The sequence below is a fragment of the Zea mays genome, chromosome 6, assembly GCF_902167145.1.
Source record: "Zea mays cultivar B73 chromosome 6, Zm-B73-REFERENCE-NAM-5.0, whole genome shotgun sequence".
NCBI classification, from domain to species: domain Eukaryota; kingdom Viridiplantae; phylum Streptophyta; class Magnoliopsida; order Poales; family Poaceae; genus Zea; species Zea mays.
Window position 1 is genome coordinate 147,966,381 of NC_050101.1, and position 17,916 is coordinate 147,984,296.

A 17,916-nucleotide genomic window follows, 5' to 3' on the forward strand; every position below is an offset into this window, starting at 1 on the left:
AGTATACTAATACTCAGCTAGACTTAACCGGTGTGAGGAGTCTACTCCTCTACCTCTAGACTATGCAGCTGTTTGGCTGAGGGGTTTGGTTTGCCAAAAGCACTAGCTGTTTCTAAAATCAACTTTTAGCTTTTCAAATTCTACCATCATTAACTTAGCTAGATTTGCTCCTTCTAAGCATACATGGTAACAAGCAATTAGCTCAATCAACAAGTTATCTCATGTAATCCACATTTCACTTCTTACTCGATGCAGTACAAGGAATCAAGCAGTCTCATTAGCTGCGAGAAGCAGACGATTCGAATCGAGTTTTAAACCTTGCAAGGTAAACCTAAACACACGGCATGTCAGGGTACTCCGACCCCACACATGACAACCGTCCCCATCGATTCCCCGTTCGCGTCCAGGCCTCACCGCCTTGGCATACAATGCTCCACTGACCCCGGCTGCCGCCGTGCAGTGACCGCACTTGTACCCACCATAGCTAGCATGGGAGACCCTGTCTCAGGTCGCATGAGGGATAAAGTCCGCGCCCGGCTTCACTCAGGTACTAGGTTTATCGGTTACCATTTTTCCCGGCATGTGCTTAGTACGTTCAAAAGCTTGACTCAGGTATCCACACATTAATCCTTAATTCATTTTTCCCGTCTCCTGGACAAGGCATCCTCCCTGGATCCAAGTCCATAGACCAACATATGTCCCATTATCAAGATGAATACAATCAATTCCTGACCTCGCGCGAGTGCTAGAAAAATCACTCGACTTCTACCGAGATCCTGATTAGCAAGCAGCTACTCGACCTAGCATACTAGTATTCATCTCAAAAGGAATCCTAAGTTCATGCAACTAGAGGTTTCAAGCAACTCCTACACTTAAGTGCACATTACAGTCCTACAAGCATTTAGTGTAGTAAAGTAGCATATATTAACATGGTTATGCATAAAACCGGGGCTTGCCTTCAATTGTTGGGGCTGCGGGGAGATCCTCAATAGCAGCCTCTGAAGCCTGCTCCTGGTCCTCCTCTTGGATAGGTCCTTGCTCGGGGATGAGCACGTACTCTCCGTCGGCAAGATTACAATCTAATGAATGCAATGCGTAAGATATATGCATGATATGATATGTGCTTTTAGAAATTACAACTTTAAAGGTGTATGATCTTTGAGTTAAAACAAGTTAACTTTACTTATGTAAAACCCTTTAGTGGTATACTTGGTAAATTTGGGTTAGTCTTATTGGGATGAGGTTTATTCCTTCTTCTCTTTTCTTTTATTCTCTTTAATGTTTTGGAGTAGGTTTGAACTACAAGTTGCTTTTATAAAATTCCAAAAATTCTGCAAAAATTACAGTGGCTTGTTACTGGTGTATGATGCTCTGTCACAAAAATTGGGGTTCAGAAAGTGAATGGTTTTCTCTGGACAAAATTACCAAATTTTAGGGCAGAAGGGGTACTTTGAACTATAACTATTATTTAATAGTGGGTAATTCTCAAAAACTTATTTTTGCTGGCTTTTAGGTGTTATAACATGACTTGATACAAATTTCTAGTCATTAATACCCTTTAATTCTTTCCCTAAGATTTTCTTAAGGTTTCTAGCCAAAGGGGTGCTTTCTACTACCACTATACTTGAAAAACATCAAACAACAGAGTTCTTATTTTTCTTAGTTGGTATTTTGTGCAAGAGCAATCATTCTGAAGTTTAGCTTCCTTTTGCTTAAGGGAAGGGGTGGTTTGCATTATTTGAGCTAAATGGCCTTTCTCACAAATTACTAGCAAAAGGCATAGGTTCACCTCTTTTTCATGGGTTTGTATTTTTCTCTGGTGGTTTATCTCATCATGGACTTAGCAAATTTTTGGTTGCCCATTATCACATTATTTGGGGTTGCTCATGATTTAGTGGGAAAATGCCTTATTATCATTCTGTATTTATTTTCCCTACTTAAAAAGTTGGGCTGGGGTGCTCTGTATTTTTGTAGTGGGGCTCTGGTGGTTATAAGTTCACTGGATTTTTGTTAATCATTTTGGTTATAGTTTTGTAACTCTAATAATTGATTTTCAGTCTACATAAGGCTAATTAAAGCATCTTAATTAGAAACTGGTCCTAATTAATGGTCTCTGCATTTTTCCTAGGTTCTCTGTTGCATAAGTAAACTAGGAAAAATATTACTAATCACTGTTCAACATTTTCTAATGCTTTTCTGATTTTCTCTAAGTTTTGGACAAAATAGCTTTAAATGAATAACTACATCATAATCTCTAATGTTGGGGCTCCTATTATTTTTAAACAGTGTCTAATTAAGATATAAGCATCTACAAATTTTCTTAAGCTCAGCACAAAAGAAAAACTAATTTTCCTTAATTAAACAAGGTTTAGGGGGTTTCTGTTTTTAATTTTAAACTCTAAAATTTAGAACAGAAAGCATATGGTTCACTATTTTTAAATGATAGGTCATAATATTCCAGAGCTAGCAAAATTGGTTTGACAGCTTTTCATTAAGATTTCATCAAGTTATGGATTTTCTAAGTTCTTTGGTCATTTTAAAAAGAAATAACAAAATTGATTAAATGGAAATCCACTTTGCACTGGGGTCCCTGGCGGTTTTCTAAGTTTTCTTCGTGAATCAGTCCTTAGGTTACTATTCACATGAGTCGCTGACGTTACAGAAAACCCCTCGGGTTCTACAGAACCTAACCCGAGGTCCTTCTTCTACCTTAAACAGTAGCCGCGGCGAAGAAAAGGGCGGAGGGGCTTACCGGCGGCGAGACTGTTCCGGTGAAGTGGTCGAGGGTGAAGGGGAGGTCGCGGGGATCACAACGGTGTGCGGAACGCCGTCGGAGATGGCCGGAGTTGGTCGGTCCACGCGCGCAGGCGGGGATGCTCGTCGGCGGCGAGGAGACCGGCCTGGTCACAGCGAGATAGTTCAATCAAATAGGTCAGGGAGGTCCACGGGATGCCAGAGAAGACATGAGCGAAAGGAATCGGGCGGAGACTCACTGGATAGCTCGGTCCACGCGCGGCGGCGGAAGACCGAAGTCCGGTGAGGTTGATCTCGGGCCTCCGGTGAAGTCCGGCCGGGTCCGAGGGCTTGGCAAGCTTCACGGGCTACTGGCGGAGCTAGCCGAAGCACTGGTTTGGGCTGGAGGGTGGCTGGAGTGGGCTGGCCACGGCGGCCGTAGCTCTGGCGGCAATGGCGGGCGGAAATGAGCTCGCCGGAGCTAAGGAACGGTGGCTGGCCGGTGAGGGTGAGTGCGAGGCGAAGAGAGGTGCGCCCGGGGAGGCTTTATAGGCGCGGGCGGGCACGGCCGAGGGCGTGGGCGCGCGGCAGACTTGACCGGACGCCGGGGCGAACGCGCGCGCGGGTTGGGCGAGCTCTGGCGTGCCGACCAGGGTCGAACACGTGTGCCCGTGCGTTCTGCCCAAGCTCTGGCGCGTGTGGTCGCTCATCCGAGCCTGCTCTCGCCTTGGTCAGTGCACAAAACCTCTTCTCCTCCCTACAAGCTACCATTCTTGTGTGGGGGTCATAGGATTTTGCCTACTGGTTGCAGAGATATGGAGCCAGGAAATCTGGCCTGTCTCCCTGCCCAAACCCGAGGCAAATCCAAGGTTTTGTCGTGTCTAGGGCTCGTGTCCCAATGCCATCTTCTGGCACACGACAGAGGGGTTAGTTAGACACAATTTTGTCAATGGGGCCATTAGGATTCGAGTTAGGGATCAAGGTGAACATCCCTGATCTTTGGCTCAAGGTCTGAATTTCAGAATTCTGAAATTCAGAATTCCCAATGAGTCCCAACAAAAGAGGCTTGATTTGGGGTTTTATTTGGATTATTTTGGCTAAGCTTTCTCAATCTTTCTTGTTGCTTATCAAATATACTTTAACTTATATAATTGGCTCAACTCAAAATTTTAAACTTTTCATTCCCTTTTTCTTATTTTCTTGAATTTTGCTCATGGGGCTCACTTAGGGTTTTTAATTAGGGTTGAAAAATTTTATCTTTCAAGAGACTCAATTGTTTTGATCATGACACTTTTAAGTATAAGCTTGGTGACTTCTTTATTACTTAAGTTATTTTGGTACTCATACCTACTTTAGTTCACATAAAATAATGGTCCTTGGTTTGGCTTTTTAAGAGAAACCCTAGGTGACACTGGGGTGTCACAGCCTTCCCCCCTTAAGGGAATCTCGTCCCGAGATTCGGGCCAGAGTCCTTCCGAGGTGAAGCGAAGGGTGAGACTGATAGGAAAAGGGTGGGGATTGTTATTATTAGGGCAAAACTGCTCTTCGAATGTCATTCTCTTTGCAACTTCAGAAGGAAGTCCTTTTAAGTTTTACTTTATAGTCACTTCATTCTGAATTAAGATCATATTTTTGGAAATTAGATTCGAAAGGCAGGAGGAGGGGTTGGGGGTGATTACATACCAGCTTCCTTGGATAGGCAATCGGGGAAGTTGGATCTTAAGAATTCCTCGGTTTCCCAAGTAGCTTCCTCCTCTGAGTGATTACTCCACTGGACCTTGAACATCTTGATCGATTTAGCCCGAGTTGATCTTTCCTTGCAATCCAGAATCTTGGAGGGGTACTCTTGGTACGATAGATCTGGCTCTATCTCCAATTCTGGCTCTGCGATGATCTCAGTCGGCAATCGAACACACTTCTTCAGCTGAGATACATGGAATACGCTGTGAATGGCAGACATCGTTGAAGGTAACTTCAGCTTGTATGCCACGGGTCCACATGCTTCTATGATCTCATAAGGTCCAATGTAACGAGGGGCTAGCTTGCCTTTGATCCCAAACCTCTGCACTCCCTTGGTGGGTGATACCTTGAGGTATACAAAACTTCCCACCTCGAACTGGAGAGGTTTCCTTCTTCTATCATGATAGCTCTTCTGCCTGGCCTGAGCAGCTTCTAGATTCTTCCTGATTAGCTTGACCTTCCTTTCGGCTTCAGTCACTAAGTCAGGTCCAAAAACTTCTCTTTCACCAGGCTGAGACCAATTGAGTGGTGTCCTGCACCTTCTTCCATAGAGAGCTTCGAAAGGTGCCATCTTTAGGCTGGATTGATAACTATTGTTATAAGCAAACTCTGCCAAGGAGAGGTGCTTATCCCAGTTCTTGCCACAATCGATCGCACAAGCTCTCAGCATATCCTCCAGAATCTGGTTTACCCTTTCCGTCTGACCATCAGTCTGTGGGTGGTAAGCTGAACTCCTGATTAGCTTGGTTCCCAAAGACTCTTGCAATTGTTCCCAAAATCTGGCAACAAATTGGGCTCCTCGGTCAGAAACGATGGTCCGAGGTAATCCATGCAAACACACGATCCGGTCAATATACAATTCTGCATACTTCTGAGCCTTATCAGTGGTGTGCACAGGAAGGAAATGTGCCACTTTCGTCAACCGGTCCACAATAACCCAAATTGAATCATGATGACGAGAGGTGTTGGGTAGACCCACAATGAAATCCATGCTGATGTCGTCCCACTTCCACGAAGGTACGGACAGTGGTTGCAAAGCTCCAGCGGACTTCAAGTGGCTTGCCTTTATCCTCTGACAGGTGTCACACTCTGATACATACTGGGCTATCTCCCTCTTCATTCTGGTCCACCAGTACAAAAGCTTCAAATCATGGTACATCTTGGTGCTTCCCGGATGCATAGAGAATTTGGAGAGATGAGCCTCATCCAAAATTTTCTTCTTGAGATCCTGGTCCTTAGGAATTACCAATCTACTTTTGAACCATAACACACCTTTCTCATCCTGGCGGAAACAATTATACTTCTCAACCTTTTGATGGAGATTCTTCTTGATAATCTGCACTCCCTTGTCACTGAGCTGGGCCATGATAATATGGTCTTGCAAAGCTGGCTCAACAGCAATGTGAGACAAAGAACCAGAAGGAATCACTTCAATTTGCATCTTGCTCAACTCATCACACAAGGTGTTAACACGAGAATCCATCAGAATACAGTTGCACTACAACTTCCGACTCAAGGCATCTGCTACCACATTAGCTTTCCCTGGGTGATAATGTACCTCCAGGTCATAATCCTTGATCAGCTCTAGCCATCTTCTCTGCCTCATGTTGAGATCAGCCTGAGTAAAAATGTACTTAAGGCTCTTATGATCAGTGAAGATGTTGCAGTGGGTTCCCATTAGGTAGTGCCTCCACATCTTCAATGCATGAACCACTGCTGCTAACTCAAGGTCATGAGTAGGATAATTTTGCTCATGAGGCCTGAGTGCTCTTGAGGCATAAGCAATGACTCGGTTGTCTTGCATCAAGACACAACCTAGCCCGGTGCCAGAGGCATCACAATACACATCAAAAGGCTTGCTGCTGTCGGGTTGCGCCAATACTGGGGCTGTGGTCAGATGCTGCCTTAATGCATGGAAGGCATCTTCGCACTTCTGACTCCACACAAACTTGACTTCTTTCTTCAGCAACTCAGTAATAGGCTTCGCAATTCGAGAGAAGTCCGGAATAAATCTTCGGTAATAACCAGCCAATCCCAGAAAACTCCGAATTTGGCGAACAGTCGTTGGTGGCCTCCAGTTCATCACCTCTTGCACTTTATCAGGATCAACAGCTATTCCACCCTGAGAGATAGTGTGACCCAAGAATTTGATTTCCTTTAGCCAAAAATCACACTTGGATAACTTGGCATAAAGGTGGTGCTCTCGCAGACGTTGAAGTACTACATGCAAATGCCCGGCATGTTCTTCTTCGTTCTTTGAGTACACCAGAATATCATCGATGAAAACCACCACGAACTTGTCCAATTCCGGCATGAAAACAGAATTCATCAGATACATGAAATATGCTGGTGCATTTGTCAGCCCGAATGACATCACCAAGAATTCATATGACCCATATCTGGTTGAGAATGCCGTCTTCGGAATATCACTTGCTCGTATTTTGATCTGATGGTAGCCAGAGCGAAGGTCTATCTTGGAAAACACCTTGGCCCCGACCAACTGGTCAAAGAGAACATCAATACGAGGCAAAGGATACTTGTTCTTGATAGTTACCGCGTTAAGAGGGCGGTAATCTATACACAGCCTCAAGCTTTCATCCTTCTTCTTCACAAACAGTGCTGGACATCCCCAAGGCGAAGTGCTTGGGCGAATAAAACCCTTATCCAGCAACTCTTGCAACTACTTCTTTAACTCTGCCAACTCAGCGGGTGGCATTCGGTAGGGCCTCTTGGAAATTGGGGCCGTTCCCGGTTGCAACTCGATGGCGAATTCAATATCCCGGTCCGGTGGCATTCCTGGCAATTCATCAGGAAAGACATCTGCATACTCACAGACCACTGGGATCTTCTTCAGGGGTAACTTCGTCATAGAGAAAGCACATGACTGAGAAGAACCCTGACTAGGCAGAATCAAAGTGAAATTCCCGCAGAAGGGAGAATTAACTTCCACGGTACGACTGGCTACATCAAGCACAACTTGGTGCAAGGTCATCCAATTTGCTCCTAGAATAATGTCCACATTTTCCAATCCCAACACAAGAAGAGTGGTTTTGATAATGTGGCTTCCCAGTTGAATAGGCACACTTTGGTTTAATTGATTAGTTGCAATTTTACCCCCAGGTGTGACTATCATGAATGACCCTTTTGAGTGAGAGAATGGCAGTTTGCAATTAGCACTGAACTTTTGGCTAATGAAACTATGAGATGCACCAGAATCAAACAGAATTAAGGCAGGTTGATTATAAACTGAAAAGGTACCGGTCATGATAGGAGCTCCTTCTGGCACTTCCTCTAGAGCAGTGAAGTTGAGCTTCCCTTGCCTGACTTGCACCTTCTGCTTTCTTCCCTTGTCTTGATTTGGTGCTGGCATCTGCCTCTGCTGGTTCCTGGGACAATTCTTGGCATAGTGGCCCACATTGCCACAAGTGAAACACTTGTTCCCATTGCCCTGGCGGAACTGCTGCTGCTGCGGAGGCTGATTGTTTCTTGGGGCGGGAGCTGGATAGCGGTTGGGTGCCGGCTGCTGCTGCTGCTGAGGTGGCCTGATCACCCATCTGCCTGCCTGCTGCTGAAAACCCCTGCTCTGATTGTGAGAAACAATCCGGAACCTCTGAGCCTGAGCGGATGGTGCTGCCATTGGTGCCTTCCTCTTCTTCTCTGCCCGGTGAGCAACAATGCAATCCTCCTGAGAGATGGCCATGTTGACCAACTCATTGAAGCTATCAGCCCGGACAGTGTTGAGTCGTTCCCGCAGCTTGGTATTGAGACCCCTGCGGAAGCGATCCCTCTTCTTTTCATCAGAATCAGCATGATACCCTGCATACTGGCATAAGTCGTTGAAGGCTTGCGCATACTGCAGTACCGTGCGGGTTCCTTGATTGAGGGCCAGGAATTCGTTCAACTTCTGATCAAGAATGCCAGCTAGAATGTGGTGTCCTCTGAAGGCAGTCTTGAATTCCTCCCAAGATACCTCACGATCAGCGGGGAGCATAGCACGGAAGTGGTCCCACCAAGTCCGAGCAGGGCCGCGAAGCTGCTGTGCGGCGAAGCGAGCCTTGGCCTCATCAGGGCAGTCTCCTGTGAGGAGGGGAAACTTGGACTCGACGACGTGGAGCCACACGTCGGTGTCCAAAGGATCCTCTGCCTTGGTGAACAAGGGCGGCTGCGTGCTCAGAAACTCCTGGTATGTTGCCATAGCCGGAGGTCGCTGATGCTGGCCTCCACCATGATGCTGTTGGTGGGGCTGGCGCTGCAAGAGCTGTCGCAGAATTTCATTCTGCTGGGCCATCAGCTCCTGCACCGTGGGAGCTGGAGGAGGTGGCGGGGGAGCTTGCTCATTTTGCCCGCGACGCTGCCTCGCTGCCATCTGAAAACAGAGATTGTCGCCATTGTTATCCCAATTCACATTTCCGAACGACAAGATATCATCTCATATGGAAGGAAAATGCCATAGTCATAATATTAGGTTCGAAATGAAGATAACATGGTGACAAAGATCCCACAGATATCAAAAGTTTACAGAGTTACATTAATCAGGGGAAAGTACCCACAAGCCTAGTCCAAAATGTGATACTACTAAGCTCGCATAGGTTTCTATCCGCCTAAAAATGTCAAAGCGACTGCTTAACCCTGAGCGGTGGAAGCGACACTGGATACGGGTGAAGGAGGTATCGCGGAGGTAGTCCCATTGGCACCAGGGGCTGGTCCTAGCTCCTCGAGAGCCTCTTCTCCCTCGCTTCCTGCTTCATTGGCCTCCATCTCCAGGTGGTGCATGTCCAAGTGGTCATTGGCTTCCTCAAGTTCCCTCTGCACGTCGTGAAGCTGGTTCTCCAAGACATCAATAGTGTTGTCTCGGATCTCCACTTGCTGCTCCAGGGTGGTAATACGCTGGCTCAGCCTTTCCACCTGCAGATCCTTCTCCACCAACTCTGTGGATAGGTCGACCACAAAATCTTCCCGACTATCGAGAGTGAGCTTGGCAGCCTGAGCGGTGTTAGCAAGAAGTGTCATAGCATCGCTCTGAAGGGCCTGAAGGCGGTACAGCGCACTCATGCACTGAACAGTGACCCTCCCAACCAAGTCAGGATACATTGCCCACACATCCTTCACATGGCTCACGCGGTTACACCACATGGGATCATCCTTCTTCTCAGCAGGGAAGAGTCCCAAGGGGTGCATCACCATCTCCAGGGGATGGTAACCACAGAAAGTCGTCAGAGTCTTCATGGCTGCTGCCTCAACAGTGTCGTCCGTCCTGAGTCCAATCGTCTCAGAGTCAAGAGAACGCCAACCCGGCTGAAGGGGATGAGCCTCCAAAGTCAGCCAGACCCGACAACGAGGTACCCGATGCTCCTCATACAACTGCACCGTGTACAAAGGGGGCGTAGGGTAACCGGCGGAGTTAAGCACTTCCCACAAGATGGAAGGAAAACCATCGCGAGAAAGGAAGTCAGAACTGAAACGAGAGTCTCCTCCACTGGCGGGGGTGGGTGAATTCATCTGCGGAAGGGAATCAAAGATGAAGATTATGGTGGAAGGAAAAAGAAAAAGAGAGTCGGATGGTTCGAAGAAAAGGGGGTTAGCTCAAATTTTAATTCCTCCTTGTGTTTTATAATGCATGCTGAAAGAAACGTTGCCTCTCAAAAGGAAAATAGGGTGCCTTTTTAGGGCATCCTAAAATATAGTATTGGCCCACAGGGCCTAATTAGTTAGCCACCTATTTCTCCCTCTATGCCTAAGGCCTTTCGTCCTAGGTCTAGCGGTCTAGTCCTGACGATCCGTAGTAGCTTCTAGGCAAGTTTTAGATTTTGAAAATTTGTATTCATGGTTTATTGCCCTTCTCTGTGGTGGAATTTGCTCCGATACCAGCTGTGGCAGAACCGCCCGAATTATTCCAGCTTAAGTGCCAAAGTCACGCCTCAGGGGCCGTAACACACTTAAATCGGAATAACCCGTCAGTCCCTCAGATCTAGTCTGATGAAGCCACTTAACCAGGATCAAATCCCACAATCTCACTCGAAGGTGAGTCACAGAAGAAATACAATAAAACAGGAAACCTCAAATTAAGTACTGAGTTATTACATAAATCGGAGTTTTTGAGTAGCGAATAAAGTTCATAAATTAAAGTGCAGCGGATAATCGATGTCGTCGGTAATGAGGAAATGGGCAAGGCCTAGCCCACTACTCCTCATGCTCCTCTCCTGCCGGAGCAACATCCCACTCGACCATCCAACCCGGTGGCAGGGTGGTAGGCCAAGTCACACCATCAACTACATCCTGCATGGTACCTGCAAAAATGGTGCCACAAGCAAGGCTGAGTATACTAATACTCAGCTAGACTTAACCGGTGTGAGGAGTCTACTCCTCTACCTCTAGACTATGCAGCTGTTTGGCTGAGGGGTTTGGTTTGCCAAAAGCACTAGCTGTTTCTAAAATCAACTTTTAGCTTTTCAAATTCTACCATCATTAACTTAGCTAGATTTGCTCCTTCTAAGCATACATGGTAACAAGCAATTAGCTCAATCAACAAGTTATCTCATGTAATCCACATTTCACTTCTTACTCGATGCAGTACAAGGAATCAAGCAGTCTCATTAGCTGCGAGAAGCAGACGATTCGAATCGAGTTTTAAACCTTGCAAGGTAAACCTAAACACACGGCATGTCAGGGTACTCCGACCCCACACATGACAACCGTCCCCATCGATTCCCCGTTCGCGTCCAGGCCTCACCGCCTTGGCATACAATGCTCCACTGACCCCGGCTGCCGCCGTGCAGTGACCGCACTTGTACCCACCATAGCTAGCATGGGAGACCCTGTCTCAGGTCGCATGAGGGATAAAGTCCGCGCCCGGCTTCACTCAGGTACTAGGTTTATCGGTTACCATTTTTCCCGGCATGTGCTTAGTACGTTCAAAAGCTTGACTCAGGTATCCACACATTAATCCTTAATTCATTTTTCCCGTCTCCTGGACAAGGCATCCTCCCTGGATCCAAGTCCATAGACCAACATATGTCCCATTATCAAGATGAATACAATCAATTCCTGACCTCGCGCGAGTGCTAGAAAAATCACTCGACTTCTACCGAGATCCTGATTAGCAAGCAGCTACTCGACCTAGCATACTAGTATTCATCTCAAAAGGAATCCTAAGTTCATGCAACTAGAGGTTTCAAGCAACTCCTACACTTAAGTGCACATTACAGTCCTATAAGCATTTAGTGTAGTAAAGTAGCATATATTAACATGGTTATGCATAAAACCGGGGCTTGCCTTCAATTGTTGGGGCTGCGGGGAGATCCTCAATAGCAGCCTCGGAAGCCTGCTCCTGGTCCTCCTCTTGGATAGGTCCTTGCTCGGGGATGAGCACGTACTCTCCGTCGGCAAGATTACAATCTAATGAATGCAATGCGTAAGATATATGCATGATATGATATGTGCTTTTAGAAATTACAACTTTAAAGGTGTATGATCTTTGAGTTAAAACAAGTTAACTTTACTTATGTAAAACCCTTTAGTGGTATACTTGGTAAATTTGGGTTAGTCTTATTGGGATGAGGTTTATTCCTTCTTCTCTTTTCTTTTATTCTCTTTAATGTTTTGGAGTAGGTTTGAACTACAAGTTGCTTTTATAAAATTCCAAAAATTCTGCAAAAATTACAGTGGCTTGTTACTGGTGTATGATTCTCTGTCACAAAAATTGGGGTTCAGAAAGTGAATGGTTTTCTCTGGACAAAATTACCAAATTTTAGGGCAGAAGGGGTACTTTGAACTACAACTATTATTTAATAGTGGGTAATTCTCAAAAACTTATTTTTGCTGGCTTTTAGGTGTTATAACATGACTTGATACAAATTTCTAGTCATTAATACCCTTTAATTCTTTCCCTAAGATTTTCTTAAGGTTTCTAGCCAAAGGGGTGCTTTCTACTACCACTATACTTGAAAAACATCAAACAACAGAGTTCTTATTTTTCTTAGTTGGTATTTTGTGCAAGAGCAATCATTCTGAAGTTTGGCTTCCTTTTGCTTAAGGGAAGGGGTGGTTTGCATTATTTGAGCTAAATGGCCTTTCTCACAAATTACTAGCAAAAGGCATAGGTTCACCTCTTTTTCATGGGTTTGTATTTTTCTCTGGTGGTTTATCTCATCATGGACTTAGCAAATTTTTGGTTGCCCATTATCACATTATTTGGGGTTGCTCATGATTTAGTGGGAAAATGCCTTATTATCATTCTGTATTTATTTTCCCTACTTAAAAAGTTGGGCTGGGGTGCTCTGTATTTTTGTAGTGGGGCTCTGGTGGTTATAAGTTCACTGGATTTTTGTTAATCATTTTGGTTATAGTTTTGTAACTCTAATAATTGATTTTCAGTCTACATAAGGCTAATTAAAGCATCTTAATTAGAAACTGGTCCTAATTAATGGTCTCTGCATTTTTCCTAGGTTCTCTGTTGCATAAGTAAACTAGGAAAAATATTACTAATCACTGTTCAACATTTTCTAATGCTTTTCTGATTTTCTCTAAGTTTTGGACAAAATGGCTTTAAATGAATAACTACATCATAATCTCTAATGCTGGGGCTCCTACTATTTTTAAACAGTGTCTAATTAAGGTATAAGCATCTACAAATTTTCTTAAGCTCAGCACAAAAGAAAAACTAATTTTCCTTAATTAAACAAGGTTTAGGGGGTTTCTGTTTTTAATTTTAAACTCTAAAATTTAGAACAGAAAGCATATGGTTCACTATTTTTAAATGATAGGTCATAATATTCCAGAGCTAGCAAAATTGGTTTGACAGCTTTTCATTAAGATTTCATCAAGTTATGGATTTTCTAAGTTCTCTGGTCATTTTAAAAAGAAATAACAAAATTGATTAAATGGAAATCCACTTTGCACTGGGGTCCCTGGCGGTTTTCTAAGTTTTCTTCGCGAATCAGTCCTTAGGTTACTATTCACATGAGTCGCTGACGTTACAGAAAACCCCTCGGGTTCTACAGAACCTAACCCGAGGTCCTTCTTCTACCTTAAACAGTAGCCGCGGCGAAGAAAAGGGCGGAGGGGCTTACCGGCGGCGAGACTGTTCCGGTGAAGTGGTCGAGGGTGAAGGGGAGGTCGCGGGGATCACAACGGTGTGCGGAACGCCGTCGGAGATGGCCGGAGTTGGTCGGTCCACGCGCGCAGGCGGGGATGCTCGTCGGCGGCGAGGAGACCGGCCTGGTCACGACGAGATAGTTCAATCAAATAGGTCAGGGAGGTCCACGGGATGCCAGAGAAGACATGAGCGAGAGGAATCGGGCGGAGACTCACTGGATAGCTCGGTCCACGCGCGGCGGCGGAAGACCGAAGTCCGGTGAGGTTGATCTCGGGCCTCCGGTGAAGTCCGGCCGGGTCCGAGGGCTTGGCAAGCTTCACGGGCTACTGGCGGAGCTAGCCGAAGCACTGGTTTGGGCTGGAGGGTGGCTGGAGTGGGCTGGCCACGGCGGCCGTAGCTCTGGCGGCAATGGCGGGCGGAAATGAGCTCGCCGGAGCTAAGGAACGGTGGCTGGCCGGTGAGGGTGAGTGCGGGGCGAAGAGAGGTGCGCCCGGGGAGGCTTTATAGGCGCGGGCGGGCACGGCCGAGGGCGTGGGCGCGCGGCGGACTTGACCGGACGCCGGGGCGAACGCGCGCGCGGGTTGGGCGAGCTCTGGCGTGCCGACCAGGGTCGAACACGTGTGCCCGTGCGTTCTGCCCAAGCTCTGGCGCGTGTGGTCGCTCATCCGAGCCTGCTCTCGCCTTGGTCAGTGCACAAAACCTCTTCTCCTCCCTACAAGCTACCATTCTTGTGTGGGGGTCATAGGATTTTGCCTACTGGTTGCAGAGATATGGAGCCAGGAAATCTGGCCTGTCTCCCTGCCCAAACCTGAGGCAAATCCAAGGTTTTGTCGTGTCTAGGGCTCGCGTCCCAATGCCATCTTCTGGCACACGACAGAGGGGTTAGTTAGACACAATTTTGTCAATGGGGCCATTAGGATTCGAGTTAGGGATCAAGGTGAACATCCCTGATCTTTGGCTCAAGGTCTGAATTTCAGAATTCTGAAATTCAGAATTCCCAATGAGTCCCAACAAAAGAGGCATGATTTGGGGTTTTATTTGGATTATTTTGGCTAAGCTTTCTCAATCTTTCTTGTTGCTTATCAAATATACTTTAACTTATATAATTGGCTCAACTCAAAATTTTAAACTTTTCATTCCCTTTTTCTTATTTTCTTGAATTTTGCTCATGGGGCTCACTTAGGGTTTTTAATTAGGGTTGAAAAATTTTATCTTTCAAGAGACTCAATTGTTTTGATCATGACACTTTTAAGTATAAGCTTGGTGACTTCTTTATTACTTAAGTTATTTTGGTACTCATACCTACTTTAGTTCACATAAAATAATGGTCCTTGGTTTGGCTTTTTAAGAGAAACCCTAGGTGACACTGGGGTGTCACAACCACAACGTTAGGTGCCGTTGCGGCGGTGGGGGCAGCTCCAGTGACAAATTCACGCGCCACCAGTTGCCCACGGATGAAATTGTGCGGCTGAGCACGTTCTGCGCACGATACCCCTCCCCTGAGTCCTCGCTCTGAGGTCCAACAGCGACCGAGGAGTGGTCACCACGGGTGCGGCACTCTCTCTCTCTCTCTCTCTCTCTTCGATCAGCGGCGGAGGCTTGAGCTTAGGGTTATGGCGCACAAAAACGACGAGGCAATGGTTGCGGGACTATGGAGTGCAGTCGGTCCGTCTTTGTAGCCAACGTGGGGTGGAAATCGCGTCGCGAAGGAGCTGGGTGGCTCAACAACTTGCGCCAAGGCACTCGGCCCAGGAAGATCTATAGTGGCGAGGGAAAACGTGGCTGACACGTGGGACCGTCTCGGCAGTGGCTGCGGTTTACGCTCGGTTCGGGTAAAAGGCGCCGAAAAACTGGCCCCACCAGGCAGCGGTCGAGTACCCAGGCGCGCGCGTTCCGTGGCGATAGATTTAGTGGGCCGCACGGTTGGGATTCGGGAGTGGGCCGAATACCCGCTCCAGGCCCAGTTAGGCATGTTTATCATTTTCTATTTTATTTTATTTTCTCCCTTTCCCAATTCAAACTCCAATTTGAATTTAAATTTGAATTCTGTGGCAAACTTGTCTCCAAATTAAATAACCCACCTGAATATGACATGAGTTGAATTGATTTATTTTTAAGAAATTTATTTGGTGATGGCTAATGCTTTTCCCCTTCTCCACATCTCTTTAGAGTTTTGCTTTCCAAATTAGAGTTTAAATTCCATGTGTCCATTAATCTCTACTACTTATTAAGGTTGTAAGGGTAGTCTGCCTCTCTTTGTTCTGCCGTTCTGTCGTTCTGCCTTCCAGCAATCTCAACCACCCGATAAACCATGGAGCTCCTCCACCCGTCCGATGTGCGCGCTCCCTCCCCTGACGCACACCGGCCCGCGATCCCCATGTCGCCCACCAATCCTTCCCCGATGCACTCGACAACCTCCACCCTCCTCGTCGCGACGATCTCGGTCAACCGAGCTCTGCACCAACCACCAGCTCGATCTCCTCGCCGTGAGCCTTGCCAACCTCCAGCCCGCTCTCCTCGCCGACATGCGAGGATCTCGACCGGTCGAGCTCTGCGAACCCACCCCTCTCGTGCCGAGCTCCGCGTTTCCCCACCCGCCATCCCGCCCTTCGTCTTTCCCTACCCACTCTACCTCTCGTCTATCATGTCGCCCCGCCATCCGCTTCCGTCGCAAGGGAACCGAGGATCTCGACGGATCCACCCGCCATCCTGCCCTCGTTTCCCCGCAAAACAAATACCCCTACCCCTCCACACCGGCGGCCTTGTTGGGTCCTACTCCTCCTCGGTTGTGCCTGCTGGGGTAGCGGCGGCAGGAACTAGGTAAGGGGAGGGAAGGGAAGGGGATGTATGAGGTAGAGCAGAACCATAGCGGTGACACCGTCACACACGGATCTGGACCACCAGATCTCACAGCTATGGGATTGCAAGTCCATGCCGGCGGTGGAGGTCAAGGTGCTATGCGAGCAGGCAAAGTCGATCCTCATCGAGGAAATCTGATAAAACAAAAGGAGCAGCTTCAACAGAGCCTGCAGCTCCAGTGGTCGGACTGACCAACATTTGCACAGCTAAAATTGAATCCATGGGCAGAGGAAGAGGGAGAGGGAAGAAGCAAACCACTGTCAGGAGCCATGAAGACAAAGGTAGCAGCGGCGAAGAAGTCGTGCCGGTAAAGAAGAGGAGGGGAAGGCCCCAAAAGCTCTTCGCCAGTAAGATCGATCAAGCAGATGTTGAAAACTTTGTAGAACAGGTCGATGCCGACCAAGAAGAAGCTGACGATGCCAAGCTGAAGAACAACACTACAGCTGGTGGTACCAAGAGAGGCAGGCCGCTGAAAGAGGGCTCCAATATTGCCGTAGAAGATACTAATTCTACTATTCGATTAAGCAGTGATGAATCAATGAGGACCAATGGGTTCAGGCAGATTGGGAGCCGACGGAAAAACAAGCCCCGGCGAGCATCGGAGACAGGGCTAGAATGCAAGTGAACCGTCCCTGCATTTTTCAGTACATGGTAGCATCCTTTTTTTTGCTACATCTGTCATGTTCGGTAGCTCCCAGTGCTGGAAAAACAAAATGTAAACTAGCATGTTCTGATTGCATGCCTCATTTTTTTCATTGACACAAAGTGTATGAACTGATGGTACACCAACTTGTTCAGCTGCTCTAGGCCCTGGTTCTGTTTGAGCTGCTTGTAGCAGACATCTTACCTTTCAGTTTACCATATGTTGTTCCTGCAATTTTGATTGATCTGATCTTTTCCTTTTCCTTTTAGCCTATTACTGAATATTTGTAGTTTATTAAGTTCTGGAAATGGGAAAGAACATAGGTGCTATCTTGAGGATATGTTATCTGCTATTCTTAGGCCGCTGAGCTAACATCTAAATGTATATAGTTTGCTAGACTATTCAGTAGCTCCCCGTGGTCTACTACCTCCAGAAGCTACTCGATGGCGCCGGGTCCTTGGACGGTGAAAAGCGGAGGCGGAGAACGAGCAACATTGGCAGCTGGCCGAGACACAGGCCAGTGGCGACGGTGGCTGCTGCGCACTCAATGGGTACGACCGGACGAAGACACGAGCAGGGAGCGACGGCGGTCGGTCGGAGCGCGACACGAGCAGGCAATGATGGCGATGGGGACAGACGCCGTGGACGAGCCGACTAATTCTCACGGCGGGAGATTAATCTGTGTCGGCAGTAGGTAATAGAGAAATCTTGTCCATTTCAGAGTTTGGTCTTTCTCTACTTCTCCAAACTGTCCAAATCTGCTATGTTTCATAATGGCAAATTTCTTCGCATCGGCAGGGAAGCGTCTAACACCAACTACCACTTTTTGTGCGACTACATCGGTCAG

The 17,916-nt window shown here is 47.0% G+C and overlaps 1 protein-coding gene across 1 annotated transcript; it reads left to right on the forward strand.

Moving 5' to 3' along the window:
• Positions 1–16,574: 16,574 nt before the first annotated feature.
• LOC103630204 (uncharacterized) lies at positions 16,575–17,072 on the forward strand. The gene has a single exon (XM_008651278.3). It carries the CDS (start codon positions 16,647–16,649, stop codon positions 17,049–17,051), a length of 405 nt encoding a protein of 134 aa, XP_008649500.1. The 5' UTR covers positions 16,575–16,646; the 3' UTR covers positions 17,052–17,072.
• Positions 17,073–17,916: the final 844 nt, after the last annotated feature.